Source organism: Charadrius vociferus, unplaced genomic scaffold (genome assembly GCF_000708025.1).
Source record: "Charadrius vociferus isolate BGI_N301 unplaced genomic scaffold, ASM70802v2 scaffold163, whole genome shotgun sequence".
Classification (NCBI taxonomy): Eukaryota; Metazoa; Chordata; class Aves; order Charadriiformes; family Charadriidae; genus Charadrius; species Charadrius vociferus.
In genome coordinates this window covers 16,721,706-16,741,181 of record NW_009648332.1, presented here as the reverse complement: position 1 = coordinate 16,741,181, position 19,476 = coordinate 16,721,706, and the positions used below count along the sequence as shown (strand labels likewise).

At 36.6% G+C, this 19,476-nt stretch overlaps 1 protein-coding gene across 1 annotated transcript in view; it reads left to right on the top strand.

Moving 5' to 3' along the window:
* The window catches only part of DPYD (dihydropyrimidine dehydrogenase), a 359,045-nt gene that overhangs the window by 65,433 nt on the left and 274,136 nt on the right, over window positions 1-19,476 (top strand). Inside the window, exon 4 of the mRNA XM_009884907.1 lies at window positions 17,606-17,693. Coding sequence (XP_009883209.1) covers window positions 17,606-17,693 — 88 coding nt within the window. The remainder of the gene's footprint in view (window positions 1-17,605; window positions 17,694-19,476) is intronic.

Here is a 19,476-nt window from a genome sequence, read left to right as displayed (position 1 = left end):
GAGTGACAATGCAGGCAAGTTTTATGTTAGCAAGAAAGCGTGGTTTACAAAATAGTATTTTTGAAAATGGCTTATTGGTTCACGATACGTGGTTCAGGTATCATTTAGTGCTTTTGTCTGTTGGTTAGTGAGGCAAAAGATGTGTCACTCATTTTAAAGCTGTGGTAATAAGGCTAGGTTCCGAAGCTACAGAAGTAATGCTGCTGGTCTCTATTAAAGGAATAGCAATCTGTAGCTGGACAGAAAAATTCAGACCAGCTGTGTTACAACAATATTGCAGAAATAAGTTTGCCAGGTAACCCAAGATGTACCAATGTGAAGTACCAATACAGTGTGCACTTTCATAAAAAATAATGTGAAATTAAACATTTGCATTTTGGAATATGTCTCAAATACCTGTTTCCTTATAAAAGAAAAATGTGGAAATGTGGCATTGTGAAAAATCAAATTAATATTAGTACATTTATAACAGAACTGTGGGTCTTTGAGCTGTTAATGCTGATCTTGAAATTGGCATCCATAGCATTCTGAAACACTTGGGCTTTTGGGATAGGTTTGCCTTGAGAAATTGTGCCTAGCAAGGGTCTGTGTTAGTTAACGCTCACTACTGTTGTTTTTTCTTTTTCTCAATCTCCATTTTTTCGCACTTATCTTCCCCTCCACCCCCAGGATACAGTGTATCCATAATTTAATCTCTTATTTCTCTAAGAATAAGGTGGTAATGTCATATTTTATATTCATGGTAAATTAATAAAATATTTAATAGATACTAGCATGAGCCATTATGAACTGACTATGTAAGAAGGTGGAATACTTGAGGGCAATTGTCACACATAATTCATGGATGCCGACTACACTTCCTTTCAAGTCTTTTAGTTGAGGTGGTTTGCGTTCCACACCTTACCTTACGTATATTGTGAGAATTTGGAAAATGCCGGAACTCATGAATTTTTTGTCTTAATAGATAGAAAGGAAACATTAAGTCACAACATCAAAAAAAAAGACCGATTTTTTTTGTTCTGTTGGAACATGAAAATTATTTGAACTATTCATTATTATTTGTAATGTTTGTATTGTGAACTCTGGTAGTGATGAGATAGATGCATTAACAATAACCCTTATCGCTCCAAAAATGATGTTGCACCATTACTGTCGCTCTTGCAAAGCAGTACTGTGAACTGTAGTTGAATGATTATTTGGCTGAATCTAAAACTAAAATATGATATTTACATTTTTCGATGGAACCTGCCTCTATTTGAGATTTATCTCTACACAGTGACTTAGGCTTATACTATGGAAAAAGTGTGTGTTAGAGAAGGATTAGCACAGGTATAATGTTACTGGTGTGGCAGTAATAGAATTCATCCAGTGAAGGAATGACTTCAGTTTAAAATATATGAATAGCTAGTGCTATCAGGAGGTATTCGGAAAAAATAGCTTTATGTTTTCATGCTAAGCAGAAAAATGCTGGTATAGTATAGTATAGTATACTCACTAGGCTGATGTTGAGAAATATGTCAGGAGGTTGTGTAGAGCTATTTTTGTGTTCAAAATAATCACCCTAGAATTTCATTTGACCGTGTAATATTTTTTGTCTTCACAAAGGCAACAAATATGTAATGTAAAGTATAAATTTAATGCATATTTTAAATTATGTGCCAGAAAATTACTAATTTGCACTAATGGTAGGGAGACCCTTTTATGAATTACCAAATTGTGCAAATTAGCAGGTGAACAAACACAATAAATAAAAAAATGTATCACATAGCGTACTTAGTCTATTTTGTCATTTGTGGTTCAGTGTTAACCATTTATGCTAATACATCATCTTACACCGAGCTAGTAAACGTACTCAAGTATATTTTAGCAAAGATCACGCTGTGCTATCAGTAGAGCATTTTGCCAGAGCTTTGCCACTCCTTCCTCTTTGCTGAAAAATGGGACGGTTATATTGCCTTGTGTAATATATTGTGCACATTTCTATTACTTTTGTTTGAAACTGTGGACAGAGTTTTGCGTGGTCATGTTTTGTAAACACAAATTAGTAGAACTTAGGTTGCTGCATTTTAGCATGTTTAAAACACCAAAATGGATTTGTGGAGAGATCTTTCAAAAATACAGACAGGGATGCTGTTCTTAATTACACTGATTTTGATTTTTTTGGCATTTGGGGAATTGATTTTTTTTATTTTTCTCTTTGAGAAAGTAAACTGTCAAAAGCTGTCAAACTCCTCTCTGAAAAGCTCCTGGTCTTCAAAGGGGCTGAAGAGACTAGTCATGGATAAGGAAATGAAGGGATGAAGAAAAGTCAGAGAGCTTTTACCGTTCTTCATTCCTGTCTAATACAGAAAGACAAACCTCATGATTGGCAAAATATCCCATCCTCTGACTATGCAAAAAATTGCTTCAGAGTGTAGAAAATAATGAGTAGAGGCTATTTTCAAGAATGTGTTTCTAGTCATAATATGTCTAGTGCATTTCAAGCCTATAGTGAAATGGGAAATTAAAGAGTGGATAACTCTATGCTTCTGCTATTCTAGACTTGCAAAGGAAAAATCAAATTGTATTGACTGAATTACAAGTGACTAAACACCCTTTACTTGCATTTGTCATCTTCTGTTCCACTGCTTCATGTTACGAAATTGAACACGCATCAGTGGCACAACTAATACCCAAGTGAAATGTTGGTTTGAATTTATATTGATATTCTTTGCTGAACTGCATAACTTTAGTCAGAACTCATAGACTGAAGATGAAACCTGTGTAGTTTCTAGTATCTTTAGGTACCTCTGTTGATTGAACAATGTTTAACACCATCCAGCCCCGCAGAGAAAATACAGCCCTTGAATATACCTGAAGTGGGGCTAGAGTGGGATTCTAACACAAAGTATCTATCCTTCTGCTGCTTAAAATTTGGAAGCCATTATCAAGATGTCTTCATGCAGGCAAGCTAACTTCTTTTAAAATTGCTAACGAGGCAAGTTAGCAATCTGATAAAGCATCATCATCATTCACAACCAAAACTCTTACCAGTCTACAGTAATCCTAAATTGGAATATGTCCTGCTGTGATCAGATTCAGACCAGGGAGGAGGCGGGGGGGGGGAAACAGCTTGGCTTGCCTGTTGGCTTCTTGGAGCTGGGGATGCATGAATGGAGCAGACTGACAGTATTAACCATCAGGGAGGTTCTCCTGTTGGTGTCATTCGTGGTGAGAGCTGAGATCCAGGGGACCATTGAAGGCTTTTAGCAACAGTAGTGCTCAGGACAGGGAGAGAGGTGGTTGTGCAGTGATAAAAAGGGCATGGGTTAGAGACCTTCAGGATTCTTACTGCAAAGAGCTTTAATGAGAGCTGTCATAGTCTGCAGGGATCCTCTTCTTTTGACATTCATGTAGAGTAGAAAAGACAATTAGCTGCCCTCACTGTTAAGGCAGAGAGACACTGGTGAGGAAGCTACACTTGTGATTGTGTTGATATCATAGGCTGTATCGCAGAATCCTATAAATCCTGAGGCATGAAGCTGCTGGAAATTATCAGATGTGTTCATCAAAACCTAATGTTTCTGGGTTAGAAAAGAGCAACACAAAAATCACAGCACCTAACCCTGGGATGCAGGAACAGTTGGGAAGTTGCTAATATTTACTCTGTGTGTTTCTCCGTAGAGAGAGGAGGTACTAATGGAGAGTGGAAGAGAAGCAGCACTTTCTGAAATGTCTCTGTGTGACTTGTCTGAGAAATGCAGTATTTGCATCTTTGTGGAGTGCTTTTTATATATATCAATTTTAACATTTTTCTGTAATTGTTTTCAAATAACTGCGTAAAAAAGAATTGCCAAAAGGCAGACATCTGCTCATTTGTAGCAAGACACGCTATCTACCAAAAGAGAATATTTAAATCCTTCCAGCAGGTTTTTGAAAATGCAATGCCTTTGGGAAATGGGAAAAGTATGCTTTTTCAGTTGTACTACATTTACAGTCCTGGGATTGCTATATTTGGTGTACGTCTAACAATCTGAGCATGTACAGAGAAGTACAATGCCACATATTCAAGAACGAGTCATCTATCACACCACGGTGAATCAACAGATTAATGATTTTTTTATTCATCCTAAAATTTCTCTGAGCTGCGTTTCTCTGAAAAAAACATTTCTTTTCATTTTCCAGACAGCTCTTAACTGCTGAGCCATCCTGGAAAATGTATTCATTCTTATGCCATTAGCTTCAGTATGGGAAGAAATGTGACAAATACTTTATCTTTTATATAATTTTCTTAAAAGGACGTGAAAGTTCTTCCTACTTTATTTGTAAGGGTAAAACCTAAAATACAAGATTGTTTGTGCCTTCCTTTTAGCAACAAATGTTTGTCCTATTTTTGCGAACACAGATGAACCGATTTTGGTCTAGTTGCCATGCAAACTTTCATGACATTAGCTGGCCAGTGCCTTTTCTATGTTTAGCTAGTAGATGGAGTTTTCTTTCCCAATATACATCCACCTAAAAGGCCATGCTATAGCATTTAGTAATCAAACCCTTTTAAAAATGTGTTCAGGTGGTTGTATTTGAAAATCCTTCTATGTAATACTCACATATTTTAGATCCTTTGGGTACTGTTATTTTAACTAGAGTCCTTTTATTTACCCTAATCTTGGAGTGACTGGTAAGGTGCTAAAAATAGGGATTTAATTTGTAAGGAAAATGAATACTTGTATCACTCCTCTAATCCTAAATAACTTCAGAGCTATGTGAACTCTTAAATTCTTTGAAGTTTGCTTATCTCTGAGGGAAACCTCAACTGCAAACAGATAAGCAGACATAAATTTGTCATTTTTAAAGGCCATTATTCAGCATACTAGGAGAAATTACAAACATAGTGTAAACCTGTTAGATCGTCTAGTCCAGCCTTCTGTCTGTGTAACTTTGCAGTAGTCCTGGTTGGTGAGAGTTTAAAGGTTGAACAGCTGTCTTCTATCCCCTGATAAGTAGTGTGCATGTAGGAGGTTTTTCTGCTCTGAATGAATGAAACTGATAAGGTAGAAGTATTCAATGCGGTGCTTCTGTGAGCCATCCTTGCCATCAAGAGGGGATCAGGTTCATAAATTTATTTGGTGATCACTCAGATTGATTGAAAGTGAGCCTGCATATTACCCTACTTGTCTCGTCAAGTTTTGGTTAAAAAAAAAAAAAAAAGAGAGAGAGAGAAAAGGAAAGCCTTTTGTATTTAAATTATATATTGGTTTCATGTAAATGTCAATAGTCTGGAGAGTGACTTTTGGCTATGTCATTTATGTACGTCATCATACTGTGAATGTTGTAAAATTCTTCACAGTGAAAGTGAGTATAGCAAAATCTAGATACAGCACATACGTACCAATCATTTAGTCTTAATGAGTTAGTGTATTTAGTTCTAGTAAACAAATAGGACTAAATTTTCAACTATCTACTATTAAAATGTTACTTATATCTTTAAACTCGGGATATTAAGAATGCAACATTGATTCTTAGTGTCATTTGTTGAGGGTTTCTCTTTGCTCTGTGCTGACCTCTGTAGTTTGCCTATATGATTTCTGTTATTGTGTCATAAAGCTCTTTCATTTGCGGAGGTGATACTGGTTTTGAATCTTTATTTTTTGCATAAATTTAAGGTAGAAAAGCAAAGCCAAATGATTCCCTGGAACAGCAAAGCATGCAAGGAAATGCCACCTTTTTTTTCAAGATGTTTATATATTATAAACAGGGATATATTATTTTCCTATGCATAAAAAATGTATAAATGATATGCAGTTTAGAAAATTAGAACCAAAACAGCAAACATATTTCCTTTTTTCTGGGTCTTGATGGCTAAGCATATTAACAAGCAACACTGTCATTTATTAAGGTGTCTTAGACAAACCTCTTTATTTGCAAAAGAAGATGTAAGACAGTCATTGTACACATGCAATTTCTAGAGAAAATATTAAATCTTAGATTTCTCTACTGAATTCTTGCAGTTTCCACACCAGTAGATCCTCTCAGGGAAAGGACATGGGGAGTGGCACGTGGTTCTCAAATAGGTAGCTACATCAATTTTAAGGTGAGGAAAAGAGTGAGGACACCGGAGCTGTTCCTACTGGTGTGGGTGCTGGGAACTTACTTCTGGAAGACTTGCGTTAGGTTGGTTTAACAAATTGCTTAGGGGCTTTCATTATAAGCAAACGAATGCCTAACTGAGCCCCACTGGGCACTACATATATTAAAATAAAGCACAGTTAAGCAGTCTGATAATGAACTAGAGTGTTCACCATCTGGCAGGACTGAGCTTTACTGAGGATACCCTGGCTACAAGTTTTAAAATTTCAAAAAAGATGGTCGACTGCTGTCAATAACTTATCTCCTGCATGGAAGCATCTTTATCAGGTTCCCAGTGGAAATGCGACTGACCTCTTAGTTTTCTCTGGAGTTCTAAACTGTAGAGCAGCCAAAAATGTTGGGTTTTCTTTCTGCTAGTCTGAAAACAAGGGAAACTGCAACTTTTATTTTGAATGCGGGCTTCAATGCGGTAATGTGTGCTTTTGTCTGCTTCCAGAGGACGCTCAGTGTAGGGTCAAATGTTCAGGTGACACCAGCGGCAAAGCCTGCACGAAGCTCCTTGACCTTTTACCCTCTTGCCTTCCTACCCCTGACACCCCTACCCCTTGCTAATAGCACCGCGGGTTTGGAAAAGGTGGGAATGCGTTGCGTGCAGAGAGCAGCAAAGCCTGCCGTGCAAGCGGCTGGATTCTAGATCAACATCAGATCAGTTCTCTGGCCAAATAGCAGGATGATGGTAAAGAGAGAGCATGAGAATTCTTTGGAGCTCAGATCCCCAAAATAAGGGAAATGTTAGCTTTATTCTGCTGGTACTGCCTTTGCCAAGACTACTTCTGCAGAAAGGTTCTGTGTTTAAATCACTCTTGCGTTAATTGTGGTGGAACTGCTGGCATGCCTGAATTGCAAGACAGATGAGCATTAGCGCTATTGGTCTGATCGTTAGAGTCTCTGGTGGTGTAGTGAGGAAATCAGTTTCTTCTGGGTTTGTAGTTTTTAGCTGGGAACATTTTCTTAACTTTTCAATTAATGCATTTTAGTTACATTATACTTTATCATAAATTGTTTATATATGTTGTTATTAAATGTATTAAATGTTTTCAGTACAAAGAAATGAATGTGCGCTCCTCTTATTAATGATGTATTGTACAGAGTGTAATTTGTAAGATGTGCATAGATGATGAAGGCATTTTGGGAGGAAAAAATGTCTGTGACTGAACTTAGAAAGTGTAGTTTTCCTGAAGTGAACCCAAAGGAGTTTCATTGACATTAAGATAAACAGACAACAGGTGTTTCATATTTTGAAAAGGTAATTTACACAGGATAAGAATCATGCCACATAAAAATAATTTCTTCTCTCCTAAAAAGCCTAGAAATAATCCTTGATATAAGTCAAGAAGTCTGTAACACTTCTGGGAGAACAGTCCAGGTGAAAGAAGATTATTGTGTACAGGGCAAGCTATAATAAAAACTGTCAGTTCTGTCAACCCTTCTGTCTAAGGTCTATAGAGGATTAAAAGGATATTGAACATCATGTAACAGCTGTCTCCTGTGTGAAAGGGATCACTAGTGTGGTGAACATAAATGTACCCATTTATAAAACTCCATAAGGCTAGGTGTGGCTGAGCCACAAGTGGTTGGTTTGGCAGATAAAGTGCTGCTTTCAAGGACTTGAAAGAGCACAGTCCGAGTTCTAAATACATAGTAGCAAAGTCTTATCCATGAGTGTGTTGCTCATGCGTCTTTTGCACTACTGGAATAACATGCTATACCATCAAGTTTGGCATAATAAGCAACAAATTATATTGTGTTCTTGTGGTGTTGAGAAAATATTAATTAGTATGTAGTGTGAAAGGTAATCACTGTTTCCAGAGAAGCTGCAAATTGATTTTTAACTACCTCTTTTTTGTAACTCTAAAAACTCTAAGGTTTAAATAAAAAGATGTTGTTGACAGTAATAAAGCTTTAACTATGTTTAGTTTTTCTGGGTCAGTTTAATGAACTTTGAATGTTGATTAATATTTTTGAAAACACAGAAATTTCATAATGCTTAATACGAAATGAGAAAACGGGAACAATGATTAGAATGAATATTGCTGTAAATCTATAATATTTAAAATTTTTGTATTTGAAATTAAAAAAACAGTTCTTTCAGTTCTGAAGTGGATGGGAGGGAATAGTCTACCTGATATATCCTTTGCTCAGAAGGGGCAGGTTTGCTTGGGTTTTTTCGCACTTTTTTTTTGTTTGTTTGGTTTGGGTTTTTTCTTTCTGTAAGAATGAAGTATGAAAAATGGATAGCTATCCACATTATGGAATGGATTTCCCATGTACAGGTAAACGTGGCCCTCAGATACTTTAGTACAGACTTTAATAGTTGCAGCACCTGCTTTTCCCTAAGCGTTCATGTGTTTGGCCGGTGGTGTGGATATAAAGATAAAGTTGAAAATTAAACTTGAAATAAGTAGATTTTTCTTCTGAAAACGTATCCCGTACTTTTGTACATTGCTAAGTTCAACTTTATTTCCTCTTACATTAATTTTATATAAATAAATATGAAGACTCAGATTCCCAAATACCTTTTCTTTCATTGTACAAAGCAACAATCTTTAGGCCAGTTGTGTACTGAGTCCTACTGGAAGGAGTATACAAAATCATTTTTCAGAGAGCAATAACTTCTTAGGCAAGCACTTGCTGGGAGCAATTAGGCTATGGAATAGATATAAGATGTGAGGACCGATTGCAGTACCTAAACTTAAATTTTAATTCTAATACAATATTTCAGAATAGAAATTCAAGCACCACATTTGCTGACTTTTCAGTTTAAACACATCTTGTAACATTTTCAGGGTATTGTATAACACTATATAAACGCTGTAGTTTTGTACAAGGCTCTTATAAGACTGTGTTAAAGTTCTTAACCGTAGCATGGAAATGTTAGCAACAAGCTAAGAAAGCTGAGTCTTCCATAGAGGATTTTTTAAAGAAAAGCTTAGAAAGAGATATGCAGAAGTAAGCGACTATTTTTTTTTTTTTTTTTTTTTTTTTTAAAATCAAACCCAAATCCCAAGACCACTTGTCAGCTTTTAAAGCCAGTGGACAAATCAATGTATTGAATTTTTAAAGCTAATTGAAACCGATATCTAGCTTTTCATTCATGGGAATTGCAAAAATGTAGCAATTTAAATATGACCTTTTTGAAGCAGTACAGTAATACTGCCCTAGTCTGGGACAGAATATCAATAAAGGGACCTCATTAGGGAGGTGCCACAACATAAAGGATGAGAAATAACTGAAAAGATGAGGCGAAGACCAGGAGTCTCCCAAGCACATCAGCTCCTGTTTCCCATGATAGTTTTCTGTGACGGACAGCACCCAATCTGGGAACTGCTGGTTGAGAATAACCTCGAATTCTTATTGGTGAAAAATAAGCTGATCTTGCTGGGACTGTATTATGTAGAGCTAAATTCTGACTATGTTACCTGATGTAAACCTAGTGACACCAGGAGTGTAAAAAATGAGAATGGAAACAGCATCTGATGTACCACAGTCCTGGATGGAGCAGAAAGAGATGATAATTTTTAATAGCCCTTTCCAAAACATAGTTTGCTGATAAACTGGACAGAAACCTTTGTCACTTGGAAATGAATGCAAGAAATGGAAAAGAATGACATTGAAATGAAGAATTAGAGGTTCATTTTGTATCTTAAGTTATGGAGGCCAAGGTGGAATAATTGCTGAAGGTAAAAGCGTGTAGATGGGTTTGACGTAAGAGAGCTGTGTGGTACATGAGTCTGCACATACTTGTCAGGAACTGTATGGTTGACATATCCCATTTAAGATCTACCACTAAGGAGGAAGAATAAATAAGTTTTGACATTCACTGGTCTTCATGCCTTTACACAGTCTGAGAGCATTGTATTCCTGCACCATGGCAGTAATTTTTGTGAGGCATTACAACAACAGCTTTGTTTTTGATATCAAAGAACTCTGAATGTTGTAGAGCGATATATAACAAATGGATTATAAAAATAAAGCATAGATTTAAAGATGCTGTAAATAATTTGACCTAGTAAAACTCTAAAGAAGACGTAGTCTGTGTGGGAGAGAAGGAGCTAGTGAAAGGTATTCCATACAAATTCTAGCGCTGGTGATGTTAAATATATCTTTAGCAATAATATTGATTTGGTATAAGCAGCAGATAAAATAATTAATAATAGAAATATGAAGCATTTATTTGATTTGCTTGTTCATAGATTAAGTCTATGAGAAAGCATAAGATGGTTGAAAAGATTTGCATTATATATAAAAGTCTTTTGATTTCTGATACGTCAGGAGGATGCTACAGCTTTTCTGATTTGGCATGTGCTGATATACATGCTTTGTGCTACAATATCCTGCAAGATGCACTGCTTTTTCTATTTTTAATCAATTGTAATTCTAATTCTATATAGCAGTTTTACACTGTAACATTATAAATTGGAGAAATACAATTAAAGTAATGATATACAAGCTATATAAAATGAAGTGGGTGAAAGGCAGTAGTCTTTGAGGCTGTATTGCACTATGGTAAGTGAAAAATTCTTTGTCCTAGTAAGATGACAGAAGGAATTTAAGAACAGGCAGAATATACTTTTCTATGAACTGACTCGGAGCAGGCTTCTCGCCATGAGGCGGTGCTCAGAGCAGTACCTCTGAGCTGACTACACAGCTCTGCCTGGCTGCGTTCCCACCATTCAGCAAGGGTTTAAGAGGAAATCCCACCAATCTACTTTTCTTCTGGTAGCCATTATTTCTTATGTCTGATCACAGACTGGGCTAGCATGGTCCTGAATATGCCGAAGAGATATTGCTCGGCAAAGGCAGTTTTAGTGCAGGAACCTCCCAGAAATGGAGGTTCTGAAGGGCTGCATGGTGCATGTCAAGAACTCAGAAAATTGATTGAAAAGTGACTGGTGTGCACTCTCCTACACCAGTGTTGTAAATATGTGCTGGCCGACATTGGGTCACACTTTGTTATCAACTTTATCCATTAAAATGGAGTTATGCTGAAGAATGGTAAAACATTACAAGGCAGAGAAGTGGAGAAGTTTCAGATGAATGGGGAAAAAAGGCTACAGAAAACAGGAAGACAGCCAAACAGATGCAAAGGGGGGAGGAGAGTTCCTGTACTAAAGGGGGATTCAGAAGTAGATGAGAAAAGTATTATGGTCGTGTAGAGAGCCAAAGAAGAAAAGAGAAAGATGAGTCATTGATGAATGGAATGATTGGGAGTCTATGTCCATATGATTCACTACCTCTTAAGTGTCCGAAAATAACCTTGTCTGTAAGTGCCATTATTCTGCACTAGGGTAGGAGGTTTTTGTGTCTGAAGACTAACTTTCAACTCGGAGCATTTCTTCCTTTCAATAAATCGCACCTCCCTTACACCTCCTGTAGCTGCCAACAGCAATGTCATATTGGTCTCTAATCTTTCAGAGTGCCTCTATTTAAAATTTACTTCCTCTGGTCATCTTAACTTACTGACAGAGAAGTCGTCCTATTTTCTGTGGGTCTGCAGAAGGCTCGCAGGACCCCGAGGTGACTGAAGAGGTATCAGTGATGGTGTGGGAGTCTTTCCTTCTTTCTTCAGATATGAACTAGTATTGCCAGTTTACGTGACACTGACTGTTTTGTTTCTTATGGTTCCTGTGCATTGCTAACAGGCTGGGCGTTTCTCTTTGCAGTAGTACATATCCAGGACCATGATACCTGCTTGCTTCTATAGTCTGTGTTCACTGCCTTCTAGACAGTTTCTGATGCCCTTTGTGTTCAGAGGCATTTCTTGGGGATTTTATGTTTCTCCTACGGTCCGAAATTATTTGTTCATAGTTGATTCTAATTTAAGATTATTTTGTCTTTATTGTTACATTGCACATACACAACAGAGTTCTCAGCCTTACGTGTGCTTGTTGACTTTGAATGAAAACAAATATTCCTCTAAGTATCATTTGTCTTTGGTACTCATCAAACCCTTATACGAACTGTTGTTGTGTTTTGGTGTTTAAACCTGGCAATAAAATATTCTGGTTGCTTTATAATCTTTTTCACCTCATCTATCCGTTGTAAAATGTAATGAACAGGAAGAGAAAAGGGTATAGGATTTTTTGTTTGATTGTTAGTTTTGGGTGGTTTGGATTTTTTTTTTTAATAAGGAAAATAATGGCAGCAAGTCTTTTTTTACAGCTGCAGGCAGTAGGTTCTCACCAATGGCTTTCCATTGCAGTAGAGGATCTTTGTCGTGGCATCTCTTTTAAATAAATGTATATATGTCCAAATCTCTCTTTAGGGCTGTCCTTGACCCTGTTTAAGTACAGCAAGATCAAATGGGGAGAAGAAAGCCTAAGTTCTGCAAGACTAGGCATAAGTGGTTAAAGGATTGAACTTCAAGAGACAAATTTAGGTGATGCTCTTCGCTTCTGTCATCAAAGGCAATGGGCAGTCAACTTGGGAATTACAGATTTATTTGGAAATTACAGATTTATTTCTTCCTTACATGTGGTTTTCTTATTCCACTGTTTACCATCCCCACCTCAGGATTCAGACAGTTGTGCAAGAGACTTGGAACTGAGAAGAGCCTTGACATCAGAACTGGGTGTCCTGCGCAAACTGGCTTCTAGTTTGTTAGGTGGAATCAGCTCTACCATTCTCTTAAAATTAATTGAGCAAAGCCTCAGGAAGTCTATATCTGTGTAAAACTGTTATGTGGGTATCTGGGCTATTTCTCTGAGTCGTGGATACAGTTTTAGAAACTTCTACAAATAGAAATTTTCAAAATGAATGTGTCCTGCAGAAACCCACGTAAATGGATTAGGATTTAATCTGCTTGTAAACCTCTGCCAACAGTAACCATGATAAAGGTTATTTGGTCTGTTTTGTGATATATGAAAATTTGATGGATTATCAGCAATGATCTGTTGTGGAATATTACTCCACGTTATCTGTTTCACCCCTGGCTTTTCAGCATACATGTGATTGAACTTCAGGTAATATTGCCAGTTAGATAGACAATTGTTTGCTGCAGTTTTAAGTAACAATATAACTAAATTGTCCTTCTTTGTTTAGAAGTAAAAATGTGTTAAGAGCTGGTCTAGATGTAGAAATGAGACTATATTTTGGTCAGATATTTTAACTTTAAAATAAAATATTGGGTAATATTTCAACAATTAAACAATGAAAACTATTAATTGAAAAATTAGTCTTGGCCATGGCTTCCTTTTCTCTTTTTCTTCTGTACACAAGAGTAGAGAACTGGTTTCTGGTATAATTTTTTCCTAAGGGAAAGATTTTGGTAGAGAAATTGGTTACTTTTTTATCCGTTCTTTTCCTTATTTGCTTTCTATTCCTTTTTATGCATAGACATACCTCATGGTTTCTTGCATCTTCTTTCCCAGTGGGTAGTATGTGTTCCAGAAATTTGCAACTTTTATTTGTCTATTCAATTTTTCTTTTTTATTACATTGAAAAAAAATTTTGCTACCTTTGAAATGTCTTTCCCCTTTATTGTCTTCAGATGTTTGTAATCTACTGCTCTCTGTGTTGTGTGTTTTGGATTATTTTATTTTATTTTATTTGTTTTATTTGATTGGTACCTGTGCTATTAGAGGTCAATTAAGTGAGTGTGTGTGTGTACGTGCATGGTTTTAGGTGCTTATTTTGCATTGACAAAATTGATAGGTACAAATCTGATATCTGATGCTACTGCATAAATATCCTTTGCATGTGTTATTTTGTGCCTGAAAGAGATTTACAAGCATGCTCACCTTAAATGGTAAATAACTTCAGTGTTGCAACATTTTAAAATAAGAAGTTAAAAAGATTTTAAGTTCATTGGAGATACATATGTATAATTTAACACTGTTCAGTAAGACATGTAAATTTTGAGCTTAGATGTGTGGGAAACGTGAATTTCTGTCATTATATAGTCACAGGCATGTCTATAAAGCTATGCCAAATGATAATATTTGCATAAATATTTATATAAATATGCTATACTTGCATAGCATTTGTAGGGGTTTATATCTAACTTAATTTACCATTTCACAATAAGACTGAGTTGAACCAACAGCGAAGTGCTTCCACAATGGAAAATATCATTCATTTTCTTTGAGTTCCTCAAGTTGGGGTTTAGTGGTGCAAAGACTGTGGTGTTGCCTTTTACGTGGGAGTCAATATGCATATGGAGTGAATATGATATCTTTTAAGATTCAACATAGCCTATATGTTCGTGGAACAGCATCTCCTTTAGAAACAAATAGGGAAAAAATTGATAATAGAGTGTTTTCTGATAGTTGGAAGCATTTTTCCTATATTTTTACGAATAAATGCTGAGATATATATTCTGAGATTAGCATAGGCCTGGCTTTGTCTAATGTTTTTATGCAGTCCAGAATAGTATGACCACTTAAGAACATGGATATTTCATTTCTGGGTCTTTTTTTTTTTTTTTCCTTTTTTGTGTCTCTTCATTTAAATTTGGTAGCAGCTAGCAGGTGAATTACAGAAATTTAATCTGAATTTCTAGTTTGTTGTTTACATTATTTTGAACTAAACCCATAGTACTGGAGTAACCTTGGAAAAGAAAAGGGATTTCATAAGGTGGGAGAGCAGTGACAGAAAAAGGAAAGAAGTGTAATACTTAATGCTTCCTCATATGGGGACACGGACGTGGAATTGAAGCTCATGGTAATTGTCGGCGTATTCCCTTAAGCACGGTATTTTGCCTGTGATTTTTGAAAGGATCAATCACTTGCAGCAATTTATGTAATAACTTTCTGGTGGGTGATTCTGCTATTTTATTTATGCTTTTTGCCTGGTTCACCAGAATGCAATACCTTTGCTCCTTGGTACAGTAAATGCACTCTGTAATATCTATTATGGTATGGTCAAAGGATAATTTATTGTCAGATAGAAAAATAGGTCAACACTAATGTCACTTGATGATCAACCCCCCAAGTTTAATAAAACACCTCACCAGCATGCATTCTGCGCAGTGCTTGATGTTTTATTAGGACTACAGTACCTAGCTATAGCAGGAGTGTAATTACTGAGCTGTCAGGGTGATAAGTGGGATTAATGGCAGCCTGGTGCACTTTAGTCTGCAGAGTGCTCAGAGAATCGGAAGATGGTATTATTATAAGAGAAAGTCTGGACTGGCATATTCATGGCACCCTCCCCTCCTCCCCAAAGCTCACATTCAAGTTTGCGTTACCCGCCCCCCCCAATAGCTGACATTTTCAACAGCTGTTATTTGTGAACCAGCTCAAAAATCAAAAGAGAAATAATTTGGGAAAGATGCTTGCCTAGCCACAATGGGTAATCTGTACACTGCTTATCCTGCTAGGTGCCATTCTAGTCAGTTTTGACATGAGATTGTTCTATATATCATCCGCAGAAATGTATTTTATGTTAAGTGCGATTCTTTTGGTGTTGGATACAGGACTATTGTATTTTAAAGGAAACCACATTCAGAAAAATGAAGAGCAAAAAGTCAGAATGGAATTGTTGCCTTTTTCAAATGCGTGATTTTCCACTTCTATTATTTCCTTACTGCCCGCACAGGCAAAATGATCATCTGAACTCTCATAGTGGTGTATTTTGTCTAGCGTATATCCTTTTTTTTTTCTGCCTTCTAGTCCTAAAACTTTGCTGTCTTTCAATCTGCTTAGAATGCTAAGAGCATCCTCTTGACTCGGTGCTCTGGCCACATCAACCCGTTGAGGTCCCCACTGGCCTGCCTTTGCTTGTTAAGGCATTTATAACATGTGCCTGTCAGTGGGTCGTACTGGGCAGTGGTATATTTAACTGCCACAGCTAAACCTGATGGTGCTCTTCTGCCAGAGCCCTCTGACATAGTAGTTGAACTAGTAACCCACCATGGTGTTCAACCTGGATTTGGCTTTATCAGATTTCTCAGCTTTCGCAGCCTGTGAGACCTGTTTTCCTTTAAATATTTCCTCTGGGACCTTTTCCCCATGACGAGGGCCGTGAGAAAATCCAAACAGCCGCTACCACGTATGCCTTCAAATTTTGCTGGTGCCATGGTGTCTGCAATACCCAGCTAGATGATAATGAATTGAAAGATGAAAGACTAATTAATCTTTTACTTAACTGGCTTTGCCTTCTCTCTTATTCCACCCTTAATTGAAAAAAAAAAAACCAAAAAACACCAAACCAAAAAAACCTCGAACAAACAAAAAAAGAAAACAGAACAAAAACAATGCGTGTAATTGACAAAGTCAGGCTGGTTTTACACTCCAAGTATTTCAAACATTTCATTCCTTTTAATGTGCTCTTCATTTCTTTGTACATGTAGTCCATAGGCCTCTGCAGCTTTTGTGTGTTTGAAAAGATTTTGTCCCAGCCGGTTCCACAGTGTGATTATCTATCACTACGTAACAATAATTAAGGTGAACTTGTGGAACTTACGTAAGTAGTTGTGCTCAGATAACATGTAAAAACCAAATTTTATTTCATTTTCCACAGATTGTTAAAACCACAATTTACATAAATTCTGTATGTTAGTAAAACAATATTGAAAGAGCATCTGGAATAGCTTAATGAATTCTGAGATAATTAGTAGTGTGGCATTTGACCTATGATAGTCATTGATATGTAAAACCAAAAGTGTGTACAAATACCTTTGTGTTTATCAGAGAACCATTTTCATTCTTCAGCTGACTTTTTACCTTTTTTTGTCAGATTTGCTTACTGCAAACCTAATTGCCTATGTTGCCCTGACGGCTTAATCCTTAGATGGGAATTGTGCAAGCAACCAGACCGGTGCCTCCTCCTGGATGACTATGAAGAAACAGACGATAAAACTTTGCTACGTACTATGTTTTAATATACAGTTAGATTTTGTCATTCAGGATGACAAGAAGAGGGTTTTATGGATTTCAGTTGGGTGTATGTTTAAGACAGAATTGTTTTCAGAGGTCACAGACATATCAAAAGAAACTCATAGAAAAGTGACTTGAAAATTTATTAACCATTCTTATTTTTTGGCACATGTAGTGCAAAGTAATTCCTTCCTCTGTGGAAATACTGTTGCTTTCATACGTCTCATTGTCCAACATCCAGAAGTTAATCCACGGTGACACTTCCAGAACTTTGTTAATAAATTCAGATTCACAGCACAGATGTTTTTCAAACAGAAAAAAGAAGTGGTCAGAAGTTTAGCAATCTTGGATTCCAGGGGAAAAAATTACTTCTATGTAATTAGATGTTGTTTCCTAATACTTGGATGTGTAGTCCATATGTTTGTAACTGCACCCTACTGCCTTCCTGTGTAAAGTGAAGTCAACAGAAGATAAACAATCAGTGTTGAATGTAAGTCAATAATGATCATGTAGTGTTCTGAGGTTTTAAATAAAAATTTTATGAAAATGCTCTGTATTATTCCTTTATGGCTTACCTTCTACCATGTTAACTTGAAAACCTTATGGTATTGGCGACATTTGTATTCCATGTCTCCTTGACACATTTTCTTTTATTTCTGTAGATGCTTAAAGTGTGCAGATGCCCCCTGTCAGAAGAGTTGCCCAACTAATCTGGACATCAAGTCCTTCATCACAAGTATTGCAAACAAGGTAAAATCAGGCTTGCAGTAGTACATGGAAGCAGATAAAGCGCTAATTGGCAGTTTTGTTAGTGAGATTGCATTTCAAGGTTTATCTTTGTAAAGTCTTAAAAAAAAAATATGTTTACAACAGATGCTTTAAAGTTCATCAGTCACCTAATTTTTAATTACTTTTGCTGCTGTTCTGTGCCTGTATAGATCATGCAAATCCACTTCTTCAGGTCACTTTCTATAAAGATTTTGGTTCTAATTGTTTTCAAGTATAATGATATTAAAAAACCTGAGCACTACAATGTAATTATTTAACTTTGCTGTTACCTGAGGTATTACAGTTACAAACCTTTTCTTTCATTAAAGATATTTTTTTTTCTTTTTAAGAAGCGATTATAGTTTAAATTTGCTTTGGGCAGAAATTTGGCATGAAGATGGTCATCTTAAGGAATGTTTTCTTGTAGTTTATAGTAAGAGGCACTGGATAATGCAGTGTAGTCATTCATTTAGGCTATTAATAAAATACTGCGGGAATAAATTGAACGCCCTCTTTGGAGGTACTGTACCTTTTCCTTTCTTAATAAGCTGTTGCACTATAATCATAATGAAATCTTAAGAACATTATTCTGATTTGTGGTTTACAAATGACTTTTAACAGTCAGAAATAAATAAAGATGACTGCAAAGTTGATATGACAAGATTAATTAGACTGTCTGGGGTAGCCTAAAGACGACTGGATATTGATTGCCCCATACCTTTTAAAACTTACTTCCCATCTGTGGAATCATTAGCTGCCGTGTGATTTATTTGTATGAGCCCAACTAGACTCATAATCTACTGGGGATGCTACAAAGATTTTCTGGCTGCATTTTATGTTCTAACATGTCTCACTGTTTGATGCAGCTGAAAGGGCCAATGCAGGTAAAGCTGGAGTGAAGTGGGCAACAGCAGCACAGCCGTGTGCGAGTTAACAGCCACGTTGCTTTTACTACACTATGTGCTATACAGAGCAGATACTGGTAGATTCTGCACCTTATTAACATATATGTATCAATTATAACATAACTATGTGTTGATGTGGTTTACAGTAAATGGCATTATGCCCAGCATCTGCATATGGACAGTTTTCTTATATAATTTGTACCCTGTCAGTGCAGCATTTATTTTCATGAACGTAGGCATCTGTTTGCAACCATAGTATAGTATGAGGTGTATTGCTGCTTACTACCTCTTCCAGGCGTCGCGAAGCTGGTAAACTGAACAGAGAAGGTACAAAGCAGTAATGAAACTGCTAGTCTCCATCTCATTGTGCTGTAGTTTGTGTGGGAAACCTAAAGTAAATTTTATGACAGTATGTTACCAGGATGGTCTTTTCTTATTAAGTATTAGTTATGCTACTGCTTTGGATAGGATAGAGTGGTGTGTTGTTGAGGAAAGAAAAAGGGCCTGATTATCAAAACATAAAAGCTGGGAATAAGGGACCAGGGAAGACAGACTGAAGACTGCAACAGAAATTGTCAGAAGAAGAAGTAACACCAGTAACATCTTGGAACGAGAAATTTGGGAGGTCTTTTAGACTGATAGCCTCAGAAATACGATGCCCCTTTGTGCCTTGGCAGAAAGGGTACGTCATTTTAACAGCTGATTCATTCTGAATTCTGTGAATCCATTACAGAGCAGAGAAAATCAAGGTGGGCTGACTGCAGAGCTTTGAGAGTTGTATTTTGGTAAAGGTATACTGGAATAATAGTAGGAAATTGCCTCAAAGGTGTGAAGAGAAGTCTTTGCCCTGCTGCAGCCAA